This window comes from Haplochromis burtoni, unplaced genomic scaffold (assembly GCF_018398535.1).
Source record: "Haplochromis burtoni strain Fernald_Lab_line unplaced genomic scaffold, NCSU_Asbu1 Contig_104, whole genome shotgun sequence".
Lineage (NCBI taxonomy): Eukaryota > Metazoa > Chordata > Actinopteri > Cichliformes > Cichlidae > Haplochromis > Haplochromis burtoni.
Genome location: NW_024582465.1, coordinates 693,470 through 711,850, shown reverse-complemented (window position 1 = coordinate 711,850; position 18,381 = coordinate 693,470). Strand labels below are relative to the sequence as shown.

Genomic DNA, 18,381 nt, shown 5'->3' with positions numbered 1-18,381 from the left:
TTTAAATAAATAGTTTGTTTATATATTGTGTTTCTTCCAGATATCAATGCCATAAAAGTGTAGTTCGTTTAGAAATTCATTTAGAAACATAAAAGTACCGTAAATGTCGGGCTATAAGCCGCTACTTTTTGCACAAGCTTTGAACCCTGCGGCTTTTAGTCAGGTGCGGCTTTTCTATGGATTGTCCGTGATTTTTGTCATATCGTAAGACGATTTGTTTTGTGTGTTCCGCTGTTGTACGGCACTACGTTGCCTGGCGGAAGGATCGGGGTTCAAGAGTGGTATGTTAGTCACATGTCCGTCCGCCAGGCAACGTAGTGCCGTACGAAGTAGCGCGAAAAACAAACTTCAAAGTAGCGGTACGCGTTCAGCGGGAGTCGTGGATGATGAGCGGCGATAAACTTGCAAGTTATGCCCAAAAAGCAAGTTATGCCCAACTCCACCGGTGGATTTTGACAGTGTGGAAAAGTGTGAAAACATCCACGATCACCAACGGATTTTGAAGGGCTGGACTGCTGCATGATGGAGAGGAGGACACCGCCACGGCCCTTCTGAGGGTGTTCGACTCTGACACTGACAATGAGGATTTCTTTGGTTTTGAAAGTGACAACGAAGGAAAGAAGAAGAGTGGATGACGAAGCCATCCTGAGCCTGTTTGTATCCGACACTGGAGAAGAGGACTTTGGTGGTTTTAGTGCGCAGGAAGAAGAGAAAGATGGTGGTGAATGACTGACGTTTCTTCTTGTTAAAGCTGTGTCACTGCACCTGAGCCTAAAAGGTAGTCCGAATCTATTTTTCTGGTGTGCTGTAGGCTACTGTTATGTACTACATGTGCAAATATGTACCCATAACTTGTTTTTCAAAATATTAATAAAAGTGATTGTTGTGTTTACAAGGTTCTATAATAAGGGAAGAAAATTAGTACATGCTGTTACCCTGTCAGACCAGGGGTGTCGCTAATGAGGCTGGGTAGGAGAAAGAGGAGAAGAAGAAAGTAGAGAGCGAGAAGAAGATGGAGCTCCGCTGTAAAGCCTAGAATAAAGTGTTGAACCCAGACGTCGCCTCCGCTGCCTGATTACAAACTCAACAGTGATGTCTCCAAACAGCCATCTCTTTCCTGACAATTCCCTTTGTGCATATTCTCTTACATATGATAAGTCAACATTGAAACACCTGCGGCTTTTGGTCAGGTGCGGCTAATGTATGTACAAAACAGGATTTTCCCCTGATTTTAGCTTGTGCGGCTAATATTTAGGTGCGTTTTGTAGTCCGGGAAATACGGTAACTCATTTAGAAATTTATATCACATAATTAAGGTATTTTTGAGGGGAACGCATTACATTAAAACAAACAACTGCTGTCATATCTGTTAGTGAGCTGATAATAGCCAAATATTTTTTAATAACTAATGCATTGTCTGAGCAGTTTATTGAGCAAATATTTTGTTGTTGTAGTATCTCAATGTTGTAATATACTGCTTTTATGTTCTTATATTTGGGGGGGGGGGATCTACTGAATTTTGAGGAATATTATTGTTGATTAGCCTCCAAAGAAAAATGCTAGCTACAATGCTAGCTACAGAGTGGAGGGGTTCTTTTCAGGGTTTTTTTGTTGTTGGTTTTTTTGTGTGTGTGTGTGTGTGTATGGGGGTAGTTTAGGTCCTTTCACCATTAGCCACTACATTACATTTTGCAGCATTTAAAGGGCTAAAGGCGAGCCAGCATCCATTACAGGACACCTGTAGGGCCATTGCATGAGTCATGTTTTATTTACAAGACAATTATGGAGTCTGTTCTCTATTTTCTTGGAACATGTGCCTTTATAAATGTCTATTTTTGCGCACATCTGGTTTCACTATGACTGTCCAGGTGTTTGGGACATTCCAGCACATTCCAGCCACCAGCAGCCACCCTGGGGGGTCTGCACCGTTGGTATCACCTAATTGATGCCTTCTTCGGCTGCTGCTGGTGACGTCGCTCCAATAGCGTCACGCCATGAAGAAAGCCCCCCACTCTCTCCACTCCAATTCACATGCACTTTACGCAGACACTGCGCTGCTGGCACGCCAGCCTCGGCTGCAACTACTCACGCCGGCAAAATCACGCCGAACTGCGTGTGCACCCATACCGTAAAGCTGCCTGGCAAAACCAGGAAACAACGCACCGGGAGAGCCAAGAAAAGTTACATAACACCATGCCAGAGACTCCCCACACGGGTTAGGCGATGTAAGTGGGCGTTTACTCCGTGCCAGTCTGGTGCTGCCATCGCTAAAAATAAAACGGAAATGAGCCGTGACATCTGTCAATCCTCGCTTTGAAACCCTAGTTTTAAAAAAATCTACCAAGAAACCATCTGTGCTGGAAGCTCAGGCATGCAAAATAAACTACACGAGTATGTGCAGGCTGTAAGCGGTGCAGGACCCAGTCGTTTTGGGGGAATCAGGTGGAGACCCGGGGACCACACCGTCCACATATAATGTAAGTGGTAACTCGAAACACTCCACGGGACCCCGCCTGTAGATGAAAATACCAGCCCGTGCCATATGTCCACGGTCATACCGCCGACGCACCGGCAGCAGCGCTTGTGTCACACAGAGAGGGACCCGCTGTCAGTAAACAAACACTTCACGTCCACACTTCCCCGCTGCCGCCCCGCTTACCTGCGATGGTGACCCGCTTTATCCTTCTTCCCCTTCGGCCTCCTCTTTCTAGCCTGGATGGCCATCACTGCCGGTCCGAGGTTACATTCATTCACAGGCACAGACGAGTCCGGGGAAGGGTGTAGGAGGAAAGGTGGTGGTGGGGGAGAGAGAACAATCACACATCATCAACGAGGCTGGATGGCGTTTAGCATACCCTCAAGGGCTACGTACACCCATAACTTCCGCCACCAGGAGCGGGTTAGCGTAGCTAAGTTGGAGGATGAGTTATACGCACCTTTCCTGGAGCTCATGTTTCCTCCTCTTCCCTCAGCAGGAGCGGGCAGCACGGCGGCAGCAGCCAGGTCCCCCTGAGTGTCTCAGAATCACTCTCTCACTCACACTAACCCCTCTGCCGATCGATGACACGCACGCCCTCTGTCGTTTCAAACAGGGGTCTGCAAGCAGACCTACGCGGACCAGCGACACACAAAATACTCTGGGTGTAACAGCATCTTATTTTGGAGTTGTTGTTTTTTTTCTCAGGAACAGAAAAATAAATAAATAAATGCAGTTTAAAATGGAAAATATATTTATTAGAACCGTATAAGCTTTTGTGTAATACACACTGGTAGTGATGGTGTTCAATAATGTTAAATGATTGGAATGAGGAGCTGAACCGAACTGCTGGTAGTTCATAAAAATACAGCATATAAGCAGACATCTCATTTGAAAAAAAAAAACCCTTCATAATGTACTTGCTATGTTATTGCGTGTTCACATGCTAGTACGAGGTGTCGGCTGTATTTGTGTATGATTGTTGTTACAGTCTATGTTCTCCTCTTGGCCAGATCACTCTTTGAAGAAGAGTTTGATTCTTTTATTAACCAAGGATTTAAATCCTTGGTTTTTAACCAAGGATTTAAATCCTTGGTTTAAAAAGGACGGATTCCAACCCACTTTAATGGATCCCAACCCAGGTAAAGTGGGTTGTAATCCAGGTTAATCCATGATGCGACTGGTGACGGTGGACACCATGAACTCACTGTCATGTTCAGGAAATCAGTTTGAGATTATTTCAGCCAGGTCCATCCCTTTATGAGGGATCAAGTCGGGAACAATATTCAAGTATGCTGACATTACAGTAAAGCATGGTTGGTACGAAGTGGCCCAAAGTGTTCTAGGAAAATATCCCCTACTGTTACACCATCACCATCAACCTGAGCCATAACATTTTGTCAGTCTCCTGTCGCTCAATCACAGTGAGCTTATGGGAATTTTAGCCTCAGTTTCCTACACTCCGCTGACAGGAATGGCACCGGTAGTGATCTTCAGCTGGTGTAGCTCATCTGCTTCAAGGTTCAACATGTTGTGTGTTCAGAGATACTCTTCTGCATGTCTTGGTTGTAGTGAGTAGTAATTTAAATTACTCTTGCCTACCTATCAGCTCAAAGCAGTTGGCCATTCTCCTTTGACCTCTGACATCAACAGTCACTGGATATTTCTTCTTTTTATGGACCTACAGATGATTTGTGGGAATGTTAATATTTTCCAAAATCACATGATTTGGTATTCTGGTGAATTAAACTGTTTCATAAGCTCTCCATGCTCCCTGACGTCAGCTCTCTGCGTTTGTTAACAAAGTGCTTTAATGACACGACTGCAGCATGAAGCTTTCTCCTGGCGCGCCGAAAAGGCACCGCTGGGATTCGAACCCAGGATCTCCTGTTTACTAGACAGGCGCTTTAACCAACTAAGCCACGGCGCCGCTGTGCAACGTGTCGCAGCCGCAATGGCGCAACGATCAATGTAGGCAATATTGCCGAAGAAAATAGAGTTCAATTTAAAACTGGCTGTGCCATAAAATAATACACAGCCAGAGATGCTGTAAAAAACACAGAGGTTATAACTAAAATGCATGTAAGTATGGGGCGCAGTTTGTAAACTGAAACATGCCGAAATTAACAGCAACATTTTTCCACATTTAGCTCTAAATCTTACAGAAACATGTTTTTTCGAGTCGTAAGAGCCGTTAAATTTACATTTTACACATTAGTACAGGACTCGGTGCTAAAGGCGTACTAAGCATACAGTGGACCACCTTTACAGGCTACACAACAAACCGAAGGACAAACTAGCCACTTCAAGCCACACCATGCATCATACAGTGATACACTCATACATGAATAGTGCACTGTAGCCACAGCAGTAAACGTGCAAAAACACATATCTTACAGCAGGAAACAGAGACACTTTCTCTCGTGGATTGATGAACTCACCAAACACCGGGGCCGTTGACCGTGGTGAGCGCAGAATGTGCTCATCACTACTTCCGGTAGGGTCATGCTTAAAATTCTGATTAGTGGGCACAGTGATCTTCTTGGACAGTTCTGGACCCCCAAAGGCCGTCCATAACGCCCACCACTGAATTGTGATGCTTGATGATGATGTTCAGCTGATACTAAGAGGCCCAAAGTGTGGCAAGAGAATATGACACGCCATAACACAACCAGCAGCAGCCTTAACTGCCGATACAAGACACGATGGCTCCTTGCTTTCATGTCGTTCTGACTCTAACTATCTGAATGTGACAGCAGAAATGGAGACTCGTCAGACAAAGCAACATTTTTCCAATCTTCTGGCTCATTTTGTCGAGCTCATGTAAAAAAAAAAGTGTAACCCCCCCCCCAAAAAACAAACAAACAAACAAACAAACAAACAAACAAACAAACAAAAAACCACTACATTTTGGGAAATATTTGTGGGTGTTTTCTTGTTTGTTTGTTTTTGTGCTATTATATCAAAAGAAGTCTTTAAAGTCAAAACCAGGATAATAGTTTAAAATGCCACCCAATGTGACATTTATTAATCAGATTCAATCGGAATACTTAATTAATCCCAGAAAAAGTAATTATATTGAACATAAAAAACCCCCAAAACAAACAAACAAACAAACAAACAAACAAAACACTAAATTTTTGGAAATGTTTGTGGGTGTTTTCTTGTTTGTTTGTTTGTTTTTGTACTATTTGAACACTAAAGTGGCCCTTCAGTGAGATGACAGTGCCAGCAGTGGCCCACAATTCATTTAAATTGGAGACCCCTGCTATAGACGAATGTGTGGAAAAATCCTAGTTGGTCAGCTTCAGCTTCTGAAATACTCAGAGCCTTCTGAAACACAAGTTCTTCTGGCGTGAACAACTATGAGAAGTTCCAAGTCACTTAAATCACCTTTCTTTCCAATTCTGATGCTTCAACTTCAACAGGATGTCTTTAACGCGTCTAAATACACTGAGTTGTTATCATGTAATTGGCTGATTAGATATTTGTGTCAATGAGCAACTGAAGAAGTGTACCTAATGCAGTGGTCGGTGACTGTATGGTGCACCTTACTGTTTGCTAATGTCACAAAACATTGCATGTGATAGGCTGCTATGTTTCTTTAGGACTTATCAATATGTAACTGTTCTTCTTGCCATCAAACTGCTTTTATCTTTGCCTCCCATTTAGAATGAATGAAATTACAATTATTTCTGTTTTTATTGTTAAAAGAAAAAAATAGGTAATATAAGTAAATCCTAATTACAACACAAAAATATTTTAGAAAGAAAAGCAAACTTAAATGATACTTTGCACAGTATCTATAAAAGGTTCGGAGGCACGTAAACTGAGTAAAAAGATGCCCACAGTGAGTTTCAATCTGTCTGCCGTCAGAAAGCAACATGGTCACATTACTTTCAAATCCAGGTTCACTTCCTGCTGTGCCACAATGCAAGCTCAAATCCTTTTTCCCTCCACAAACAAAAGCCTTCTGCCATTTTCCACAGTCTTTCATGCTTCTATCTCGTCTAGAATCACAGGCTCTGTCTGTGACCTATCATTATGGGATTAATTCTTCAGCTCCCTGTAGTTACTCACTGTTTTAATATAAGTAGAGAGGAGCTGACTTAAGCAACATGATGTGAGGATATGTGACCTTACGGCCACAGATCACAGTGGGGTAAAAATATAACAGATCTTCCTCGTCTGTCAGTTACATCTTTCAGTCTTTGGCCTGCTGGGAACAGTTGCTGTGTCTGAAATCTTAGCCCCAGCTCATACAGGCCAAATACAATAACAAAGAGGAAGTGGTTCAGTTTCTGCCTCTAACATTTCATGGTTAGATATAATGAAACAACACTCATTAAAAATATTCTGATGATGTTTTAAACTATTTTGTTTAATAGTGGTACTTTCTTGTATTATATTCAGCTTTTATGTTGAAATTTATATTGAACAAAATTTTAGGAAAGGCTTATGCTCCTTCCATAGACTGTATATAGAAGATGGACATATAGTAGCTTCCAGACCTCTAATGTCTTTACATTAGAGGCCTGGGAGCTTAAGCCTCCCTTTAATGGCCATCAGGGGGCGATACCACTTGTTTCAAAGAGGCATCCGAGTGAAACTTGCCCTCATTTTTCTGATACTGTAACAACCTCAATAAGCACCTTCCTGATGACTTTAGGGGCTCTGTCACTAGTTTCAGGCCATGCTGAAATCAACATGAAGTTTATTTTATATATTATAGTAATTATTAGCGAAACAGTTATCCAGGAACCAGGATCATCCAGGATTATCCAGGATGTGCTTGCTGGTTAATGACTTGTAAGACACATTGAAAGTGAGGTTTCCCCGTCATCTTTTTGCTTATCACATTCAGTTAAAAATGAAAAAGAAGTACAATTCAAAGATCCACAACTTTATTTATCGCAGGGCACAACACATAAAAGTCAAAAGGCAATGAAACTTCTGAACAAAAACTTAGAAATATCTGGAAGTGGCATGTTGGATGATTTCATCCAGAGTGTCCACCTGAAAGAAAAAAACCTCAGTCTGACTTCTCTACAAGTTCTTATGTGTTTACACTACAGTAACATGTGCTCTCTCCTTTTTTCACTGATGCTTCTTCCTAAATGTATACCTGTTATATCTTCTAGGCAAGACTTACTATTCACTGTATGGCTGAGTTTGCATTCTCAGTATAAAAAACATGAAAAATAAACAAGCTCAGTTTTGAACTTATTATTACTCGGTAGTTCTTATCTATTTCATGTACAAGAGTTTTACCTGCGTGCTTTTGCACACTCTGAAGTTCCTGAGCTTGTAGACTGTCACTTGACCTTTACTGTCCCCTACAAGGACACAGTCTGTTCCTCTGGCAAACAGCAAGGATGTCAGCCTCACACCAGGCTCAGCATGGTGCACAATGGTTGGAAACAGGCTGCAAAGAAATGTTTATGCTTTTAGTGAACACATATCTCTGACTTACACTTCAAATCAGGTGAAAACAATAGGTAAATTAAAAAAACCTCAAAGCAGACTGAGATCTCAATCCGATGGACTCACATGCTCAAAATCAGGTCCCAGAGCTCCACCTGGTCTTCCTTAACTACTCCAAACAACGTGGAGCAGTTTGGGGACCACTTAACAAAGAATACGGGGCCTTGGTGAATGGACTTGAACGTCATCACAGGGCGGCCCTGCTTCCACATCTGGACAGTCTCGTCACGGGAGCAGCTCAAAAACACATCGGGGCTGAATGGTGACCATTCAATGTGGTTCACAGAGCCCTGAGAGAGCAAGATTAGACATGAAGAGAAACCTGCCTCTATCTTTCATTTTTGAATAAATATTATAAATGTAGTAATAAATCAAATGGGCAGTAAAGTGACACACCGCATCACAGAAGACAGTACTGTTTGTGCTGCTGTTTTTTTTTTTATTGTTGTCACTTTTATATGGATGCAAATGCCTACAATAATTCTGTTTTATATACTTTATTTATATATATTTTATATACTATTTTGAATGCAATCAGCTGACAGATAACATGGCTTGGTGAGTGATAAATGGCCCTAACAGCCCATCCAAGGAATCTGTGTTCATTTTGTGTTCAGTTTTCACAAATATGAATCTATTTGTACATTATTTAGCACCAACTAGCAGTTATTTGTGGCTATGTGATACGTTTTTTTATTGCTGAAATTAAATTCTGACTTGCGTCTACATATGGCCACCTGTCCATCCTCACTTGCATGTCCATGTGAGGATGAGCCATTCACTTATTGCATCCAGATCTCAACTTCTGGGTCCAAATAGACAAAATGTTGGCAAGGTTTACCAGTGGGTGATGCCATTTCCACTAAAAAAATATTCTGCCTTTGCTTTCATTAGATGATGTCTGATGACAGCAACTAGAGTAAATAGTAGGGGATAACAACAGTGAATGGCAACATCGGCACACAAGGCTAAACCAGGTCAGTAATAAGAAGCCGCCACCATTTGTCTTTGACTTTTCTTTACTGTTAATTCAGTTAACTAGTAGTTCTTGTATTTAAAAAGATCATTAGGCCAGAATAACCCTATCAGCTGATGTAAACTGATCCACTGGTTGGAAATCCAAAGTAAGTTCACTATCTTCATGCTGTAGCATCCCTAGTCTTTTGTCTTTATCGCCTTAACTTAAACAGCATTTTAAATATGACTCAGTCACATTGTTTGCACTTACAATGTGCTTTTTGTAAGTGGCCAGAAAGCTGTGACCTTCAGAAAAGGAAGACTTGTGGATAAGGCCCTCCTGTGTGCCAACCAGATAAATACCAAAGTCCTGCAGGAGGAATGCAACATGGACGAGAAATTAGAAAACACACAAAAAAGACATTTTCACACTTTGATTACTGACAAGGCTTTTTTTGGCTAAAGTATTTGGCTGACTTAAATTTCTTACCATTGGATGGAAGTCAACACAAACAGCAGTAGGTTTGGACAGCACCATTTTTTTCTTCTTCAGGTTCTCTGCAGCCTCCTTACACTCTTTATTGCTCCTAAACCACATCAGGTCTAAGAACAAATATTTTTATAGACTATTCAGATATTTGAAATGTTACTGTTGTTCTCCATTGTAACACTTTACAGAAGCTCCATAAAATATAAAATAATTAACCAGGATTTGTTTTATTACTGCTATATTATATTCGCTGTATGTCCTCCACTCTCACTCACTTAGAAACCTGCCAAAGAAAAAATGACTATTTACACTTAGTTTTATGTCTTTAGTTTCCATCCATCCATCCATCCATTCGCTTCCGCTTATCCTTTTCAGGGTCGCGGGGGGCGCTGGAGCCTATCCCAGCTGTCATAGGGCAAAAGGCAGGGTACTCCCTGGACAGGTTGCCAGTCTGTCGCAGGGCTAACACACAGGGACAGACAACCATTCACACTCACATTCACTCGCACCTAGTGGCAATTTGGATTATCCAATTAACCTATCCCCACAAGCTGCATGTCTTTGGACGGTGGGAGGAAGCCGGAGTACCCGGAGAGAACCCACGCAAACACGGGGAGAATATGCAAACTCCACACAGAAAGACCCTGGCCTGATGGTGGAATTGAACTCAGGACCTTCTTGCTGTGAGGCAACAGTGCTAACCACTGTACCACTGTGCTGCCTGTCTTTAGTTTCCCAGAAATGTTAATTAGAATGTGAGCATTAATGGTTATCTGTGTTAGTTAGTTTGTTGGTATAGGCACTAAAAAGTTGCATTATGCTGTGAATCCGCTCCATAGATGATCCAGGCGTGTTATGAAATTAGTGCAGCTATGAGGTAAAACTGTAAGTGCACAGTGGGAACAATAGCTAGGGGAAGACTGCAGTACCTGTGCAGTCAAGATTATGGCTGCTGATGGACCACTTGGCAATCCTGCCATCTGATGACACTGATACGAGAACATCTTCCAGTGATAACCTTTGTGGAGTCCAGGTGACCTGCCACACTGGGTGAAGATGCCTCCTGGAGGATTTACTAAAAACAGAAAGATCAGAGAAGCAATCAGATTATTTTTAGTGTTTTTTAAATCTTGACATGTTATGTATATGCTTATTTTATGCTAACACACATATACACCATACAGTGCTCACCTGCTGCTAGCAACACATGCAACACTGCTGTCTTGAATACAGATGTTGTAAATAGCGACAGTGCCGTCATACATTCCCACGGCAAGCTGGTCGTTAGCTGAGAAATCCAGGGATGTCACACTGCTGTGACAGTCAAAGACACGTTCTGGCCACTGCACAAAGGACACAGTTTTAACCAGGATACTATGGTTAAAAGAGCAACAACAAAAGCTGGGATTAAAAGTATGGCAGGATGCTGCTTTCTGATATGTGCTAGGATCAGCCTCTTGAAGCACAAGGAACTGAGAGGCTTGAGTGCAATCGAGCAGTGGTCACAATATATGGCAACCCCCTATATTCTGCTCTTTAGGGAGAAGCATAATAGTAGTGGTTTTGAGCCACACAGGGATAACAGGAGTCGGTAAGGAAAGGTTCAAAATGCTTATGAGAACCTCCAGCAGCTGATCAGCACATGCATGAAGTACACACCCTGGGACACCATCTGGACCACCTGCTTTCCTAACACAGAAACCTTTCTGACGTCCATACAGTCCAGAGACTGTGTGTGTTGTTGGTGTTTTTGTACCTCTGATCATATTAAGATAAAAAGCATGTGGTGTGGGAGTCTCTTGAGGCACATCCAAGATGTTAGAAGTGATTAGCTAAACAAGGGCATTTTTTTTAAATCTTCTGATTAGCCAGCCCACCCAACCCTTGTAATATGGGCAAATTGAGATAAAAAAAAATGATAGCAGGAATAAACAACAAACAACAAAAATACAGTAATGTCTAAACATACCATGATGTTTTTGATGGTCCAGCAGCAGATCAGACCTGGTTTCAGGAACCTGGAGTCAAAGTCTGCATATCCTACTGCCAGGATATCCTTACAGTGCACAACAAAAGCAGCAGTTTAAATGAAGTATTGTAAACAAAGATTAATATTGGTAGAACCAGAAAAAGGGCAATGTCTTGCACTTCTGCTTCATCTATAAACATTAATGAAGCTTTATCGTGTCTAAAATGCTTCACAAAGTCTACACACAGGAAAAATGTGTATCAAATGTTGCTTACAGACAAAAATGACACAAATGATAATGAGACAAAAAATATTTTAGTCTTTGTTTTGTTTTTCTTTTGTTACCGGGTTGTGCCTGTTCCAGGCCATGCTGGTAATGCAGTATCCTCTGGTGCGCTCACAAGTGAATGCCCAGAGAAGTTCCAGAGTAGGATCTAAACTCTCCTCACTGTGTTTTCCATGCTTCGTCATGCTGTCAGAGCCTTACACAATCAATAATAAACTTAATACAGTATTAATGTAAATATGCTATGGTTTTCTAAAGGCTGTATATAAAATATGGACATAGTCTCCCTGTCTGAAAAACGAAGCCTTTCTAATGTTCAGCAGGTAGACATTATGTTGTGCTTTCCTGTGTGTCTGTTATCATTTTAAGTTCTCCTTCTGATTGTCTCCTTCGTTCTTCACTTTTTGTTGACTACTTTCACCGGTGCCTTGTTTCTCCCCGGTGTCCCACAACAAACTATCCTCTGTGTAGATACAGTCCTGTTTTCCTCCCTGACGTTGTCTTTGTTAATTCTCTAAGCTTTTTTCAGTACTTTCTACTCTTGGAGGGGATAACCTTATTATACCCTCTCATACACATGGCTCTGGTTGTCAGTGTAGAGTGATAGCAAAGAAAAAAGCTGGCGGAAAGAGACATCATGAATGATACTTTTGACTACTTTCTTGTCACCACAGCATAACACACTTTTTTTTTCAAAGTTTTATGTTAGATGCTGCCCCAAAGAATGTGTGCCTGGTCTAGAATTAAACAGACAGCCTTGCAAAAGACTGGTGATCTGTCCATGTTGTACTCCGCCTACCCTGTAATAGCTGGGATATGCTACCCTCCCTCAAGACCCTGAATATGATAAGTAGGAGAAAATGGATTGATGGATGGCTGGATAGATGATTGGATGAATGGAAATAATGTCAAGCTACTACTAGATTTCAGAAAGAGAAAGGGGATATAAGCAGAGTTTACCTTCAGATATTGGCGGCTGTCTATAAGCAGCTAACTTGGCCTGAAAGGCATTCAATACAACCGTCCTTTCCATAAAACGTGAGATGTTTGTTAATAACTCTGGTAGAAGAATTTCTTTCTCTGGTTCTGGCTCAGGATTTAAAATGCTTCCACAAATTTCCATTTCTGACAGCGAGCTGATGGTGCTGTCTGAGAAAATGGTCAATGAGAAAATTATAAATGTTTATTTTCGACAAAATGATTTATAATAAACAGAAATAGGAAAGACCATCAAAAGTGTGGTTATTATATGACGAACAAACACGTATTTATTCTTAGAAGTTGAAAGAACTGAAGTACCAACTGAAGATGGAGTTACCTATGTAAGTGGAGTTGCTCTTGCTGCTCACTGATTTCTCCTTGTGATCAGCTTCATCACCTTCAAACGTTTCATTTTGCTTGTAAAAAGAATCATAAATGTCCCAGTTTGTAGCCACCATACCTTTAAATATGAGAGAAAAAATAGCGCGTTATTTATTTATTTATTTATTGATTTGATAACCACTAATTGTTGAGTTAATCAAGTGTGAGGTGTTTCATTCTCACTCGTCTTACCCTTTCCAGCAGTACCAGTCTTCTCACTCTGGATCAGTTTGTTTTTAAGGGCTCCGTTTAATGTCTGCATTGATCTGTCGATGTACTTATCACTACACGTTCTGCTCTTGCAAAGCTCAGCATAGCTGAGGTTTCTCTGTCTGCACGGGAGGAGAGACAAAATATTTTTTTAACTGAAGGCTAGCATATTTGGTGGTGGTCAGAGGGCCCGTTGGCGCCAGTGTCCGGCAGCCTCGCCTCTGTCAGTGCACCCCAGGGCAGCTGTGGCTACAACGTAGCTTGCCATTGCCAGTGTGTGAATGTGTGTGTGAATGGGTGAATGACTGAATGTAGTGTAAAGCGGTTTGGGGTCCTTAGGCACTGAGTAAAGCGCTATACAAATGCAGGCCATTTACCATTTGCATCTTCACGCATATTGCATGTGAAAGGCTTTCTTCAGTGAAATACATAAAGTGCCGGTTTCTGTGCATGTCAGAAGTTGTGTTAGATTTTCTCATCTGTCAGGTAGGGAGAGTGAGAGACAGAACAATCATAATTTTCTTATTTTATGATAACCAGACAAAGAACAAATGTGACCTTGACCTTCAGAACTATTTTGGTGAAGAACCATTAGGTGATCACTGTGTATGCTTATGTTTGTTTAAATTACAACCAATAATGTAGGAGAAATAACAATTCTAGTGAACTGTTGACAAGTGATGATGGACAGCCTTATCAGACTTCTGGCTGGATGAGCTAAAAATTCATCAAAATGTAAAAATATTCAATTAACACAACTTGTGATGAATGTTATTTAGTGTTTTTACCCTCCACTCACATTGCTGCTTCTGCGTCATCATCGACCACTGAGGTTATGGTGGGGGGTATGTCCAGGAACGTAATGGTTTCGGTTTCAGTAAGCGAGATGTAATCACATTCACCCACCATCTTCTCCCTTGCATGCTGTTCTGCATCATCTCCTTTTTTCAACAACTCTGACACATGACAAAACAAACGAAAAAGCCTAATTCAAATAAACGGCAAAAAGACGATGTGGAATAATTTTAAGTGTACTGTGTTGAATATAGAAGAATTTATGATTTGAGAACTACAATGTTAATGCAATTTTTAAACAAAAGGGCAATATTAGTACCAGAAAGACAAAATCACTACAACAATAAACATAAGGAGAGAATATATTTAAAAACAAAAAACAAGAGTAATCACGTGGAGGTGGATGTGTCGGTCCAAGAAAAATATCCTCAATCTCCGCATTCAATGAGTCTTGGGTAGGACACATGGTATGGCTGCTAATGAGACACACAAACATACATATTTAGTATCTATGTACGCTTGTACTCTGTATAATTTCCATTGTCACCATCACTGAGCCGCTTACTAACTTTGCCACTCACTGAAATTACCTCCAGATCTGCCTTTTGATAATTAACTTTATTTCCATAACAACAAATAACATGAAAACAAAGTGGATTCATAAGAGTGCAAGAGTAAAAAAAGCAAGTTTACACAGATGGGCAAGGTTATTATAGTTGTCTTGAACTAAATTAAAAGGTAAAAGTGACTTAAACTGTCTTTGGTTTTAGATTCTAAAGTACTGGTACTTGTATTTATTTGACCACTAACACTTAATAATAATAATTCTAATTGATGAATGGCACATTGATAGTTTGGATTAAACTGGTAAATACTTTTTACTACTAAAAAAGTCGGTCACGTTCACAAATGTTTTATTTGTGTTTTTAATGATTCATATTGATCTTCTGATTATTTACTTGTTGACTTTTCTATCAGCAGCTTCATTATCCATCCATCAATTAAGTTCTTTCAAGAAGTTCAGTTTATTTTTAAAATTTAAGTATTTTTTTTAAAGAAATCTATTAGTAGAAGTATGTGTTTAATTTAGGAACAAATCCCAAAGGATCATCCTACAGACTTTTAAAAACATTAAGTCAAAAGGATTGTGATTTTTAGCCCACATAAATGCAACCACATAAAATTGTATGTTCCTATCTCTTTAAACGTTTAAAGTGTTATAAGAACTACGATAGTATTTACTGAATCACCATGAGGAGGAACTGATGTAAACGTGTGTTGAGACTGGGATTTCTACAAGTCTTACTGCATGTGCTATAAAAAGCTAACTTTCTAAACCACTCTAATCATGTAATATCTGCGTATGGAAAATACCACCTTCATCATAATTAGAGAATGAAAAACAAAATCACTCAGGAAACTATCTGAAACTGAACTGAATTGAAAAGATAAATGTAAAAATGACAACAAATTAAAGATATTACAAAACTATATCCAATGTGACCATCTAGTACCTTCTGGAAAGTTTAGGGATGCTGGAAAAGAGTTCATCCAGAGACTTTTGGAAACCTGGCACTGGGCAAACCAGGGGGCGGGGAGTGACATCATTGCCATCAGCATCCACCACCTGCAAAGACACGGAGTCAAAGTCACATGGTTGCCAGCTTTAACCAGGAAGTTTTAGTTAAAACTCAGTTTGTTAACCATAAGATGAGAGAACTTTGAGGTTTTCAGTTCCAAAGAGAGCTAATTTGAGGTTAGTTTTCTTTGAGTTGGCTGGTTTGACAAGAACCTAAATCCCAGTCAGAGATGAAAGGGATCAAAATGGAGATTTGTCTTTCTTCGTGCTTCAGACTCAGAACAATAGCTGAACTGCGCAGAGAGTCCAGAGTTTGGGGAACTAATCTGAGCAAATAAAGAGTGAAATCCACAACAGAGCAGACATGTCAAACGGGTTTCAGGCATGAAGATCAGACCTGAGAAGGTGAAAACCTGCACAATGATGAAGAGGAGCAGTGTGAACAGCAAAAAAGAGAGGTTACAAGCCCGAAGAAGAGGTGGCAGATGTAGACAAGATGATAAACGTTAATTTTTTCTACTTTTACAGCAATTATTATTAAGTATTAAAGTTATTAAATCTTCTTTATTTCAGCATAACTAATACCAAATTTTATCCAAAGTTCATTTGTAACTTTTCCAGAATGTTCTTCTTCTATTATTTAGATGTGTTAGGTATTGCACTTTGTTTAATAGTCGGTTATATATTTTACCTTCACTATCAATAAGGAAATGACCTATATAATTTGTATCATGAATAAACCCTCTAAACTTAATCTTAGGTACTTAATATCAAGTGGAAGAGAAACTATTAACATGCATACAAACTATAGAATGTTTGCCTTCAAAGTAAAAGCTGCACCTTTTTAACTGTGTTGACAATAACACTAAGGCATAACTTTTACTTTGAAGGTGATGATTATGGTTTCTACATTTATGGTTCCTCTTTTGCAAGTTTTACTGCAGCTTGGCAAGTAGATATGCAAAGCAAATGTGGAAGCCTGGTTCGTCCACTGGGGAAAACAATGTAAAAATTTTAGGTTACTATTCCAAAATTTTGACTTACTGATTGAGTGTTTAAAATGCTGACTGATCTTGAGTCAAAGTTTAAGATAACGAACTTGATTTTTTTTTTTTTAGTTATCCCATCAACAAAAAACAAAACAAAACAAAAAAACAAGAAAAAATAGCAAAATAGTAATTTCTTACCAGCAATATGTGGCTACATGAGAAATCGCTATAAATTAAGATATTAAGATATGAACCTGCATCACCATCATGAAGAAAGAGTTTTAAGCTAATGCTAAATACCCGAACTTTTCCAATAAGATCTTTATTTCTCCTTTTCTGTTCCTCAGGGTTTTCTTTTTGGTTATAACCATTGCCTGTTAAAGTGCCTTGACAAAGTCCTGATCCTGAGGATGTCTTTGTTAGAGAAGTTCTGGAACAAAGCATAATGAACACAAGTTTTAAGTTAGTAGCTAATCTGTTAACTATCACTGACAGCTAGCCCAGATAAGCTAATGCTATTATAACTTTCTCTAATCATAAACTTTACTTAATTGTTTTTTACATTTTATAAACAGTTAACTTACATACTAGAACAACCACTATTTTTCTTCATCTTTTCTCCTCTTCAATTTGGGGCTCAAAGCTAATTTTTCTGCAATTTCAGCAATGGTACAAAGCTAACGACCTATGGCCGTTATTTAGCCTGCACATGAAGTTAGTGTCACACAGAAAAGCCCCCCTCTTCTTTATGTCTAACAATAATGTCCTACCAATCTGAAACTGACTTCTTATTAAACTATTCTTGAGCGAAATGGTAGCAGAATTATAACTTCAAGATGGGAACAAGCAAAACAAAAAAGCTGAATAAATATAAAAGGTTATTCTTATATTACAGCAAAGACAGGATTTATTTTAAAGAGAACTCTTAAACCATATTTGACTGGTTATTCTACATATGGAGTCGCAATAAGCACTAAAATTAATGAGGCTTTAGCTCATGAAATGAAAACAATGTGAAAGATAAGATAACCATGGAGTGTGGAAGTCAGTATTATTAGTAGAGAAGGTGTATGAATACTCAAGTGAGCAGTGTGGTGTTGTAAAGGCATGAGGAGAGGTGTAAAGGTGTAAGAAAAATTACACGTAGTTCCACAAGGTGACAGTAAAGAGCTGACACGGTGCCGCTGTTATTATGGAGTACAACACATCACCTGGTGCTGCTGCGTGTTTTAGATTGCATTGCACTTGTTTTTATAAGACTTAAAGGAACTGTAAAGGAAAATACCAGCGAAAGGAAACTCCACAAATGTACTGATCTATCTATTGCCTGGACCCGTATTGTTCAATAGTAGGCCTACTTAATAAACAATTGCTTTTTAAAAAATCAGCAGCCCTAAAAATATAATTTCTTTCTATTCAGTAAAACATTTGTCATGGTGTTAAAAAAAAGCATATAGCATAGGGTACCAATATGCTTTCACAATTCAGTGATCACAGATTTGCACTTGTTTAAGCCTTAAGCTAAGGACTGAGGACTTTGTACTTCTTAGACCAAACCTTTACAATCACGCGGCAGACAGGATCTTTATAGTGTAAATATAACATTGGACATGATAAGCTAATATTTATTTATTTTTTACTTTGAAGTGAAAGGTTATAATTAGCTGGTGTCTTACATTCAACAAGTTTTGTGTGAAAAAAACGCTTTAAAATAATCAACAACAATAATAATAATAATAAATAGAATAATACAGTCATGAAACCATGACTGTTTCATTAATTAA

At 39.6% G+C, this 18,381-nt stretch overlaps 2 protein-coding genes and 1 non-coding gene across 7 annotated transcripts in view; all 3 read right to left on the bottom strand.

The window, feature by feature from the left end:
- The window catches only part of srpk2 (SRSF protein kinase 2), an 84,408-nt gene extending 81,344 nt beyond the window's left edge, over positions 1-3,064 (bottom strand). For all 4 annotated transcript variants that reach the window (XM_042223180.1, XM_042223179.1, XM_005927813.3 and 1 more), the window contains exons 1-2: positions 2,937-3,064; positions 2,660-2,726 (exon numbers count right to left, since the gene is read on the bottom strand). In XM_042223180.1, coding sequence (XP_042079114.1) covers positions 2,660-2,726; positions 2,937-2,952 — 83 coding nt within the window. In that variant the 5' untranslated portion in view covers positions 2,953-3,064. The remainder of the gene's footprint in view (positions 1-2,659; positions 2,727-2,936) is intronic.
- A 1,268-nt stretch (positions 3,065-4,332) lies between these two features.
- On the bottom strand, positions 4,333-4,406 carry trnat-agu. Its single transcript has one exon. It is a non-coding gene; the product is annotated as a tRNA-Thr (tRNA).
- Positions 4,407-7,371: 2,965 nt separating this feature from the next.
- LOC102312729 (dynein axonemal intermediate chain 4) lies at positions 7,372-17,338 on the bottom strand. Of its 2 annotated transcripts, none has more exons than XM_042223178.1 (17): positions 17,182-17,338; positions 16,898-17,027; positions 15,544-15,656; positions 14,423-14,502; positions 14,034-14,190; positions 13,217-13,356; positions 12,981-13,103; positions 12,623-12,811; positions 11,722-11,858; positions 11,377-11,463; positions 10,599-10,750; positions 10,337-10,482; positions 9,408-9,520; positions 9,189-9,287; positions 8,027-8,250; positions 7,748-7,901; positions 7,372-7,492 (listed from the first exon to the last, which is right to left on the bottom strand). In XM_042223178.1, the coding sequence occupies exons 1-17, from the start codon at positions 17,208-17,210 to the stop codon at positions 7,442-7,444; spliced, it is 2,124 nt and encodes a 707-aa protein (XP_042079112.1). In that variant the 5' UTR covers positions 17,211-17,338; the 3' UTR covers positions 7,372-7,441. The 2 variants fall into 2 exon arrangements, with proteins under 2 accessions (XP_042079112.1, XP_005927869.1); XM_005927807.3 differs by having other exon boundaries at positions 14,423-14,505; positions 17,182-17,337.
- Positions 17,339-18,381: the final 1,043 nt, after the last annotated feature.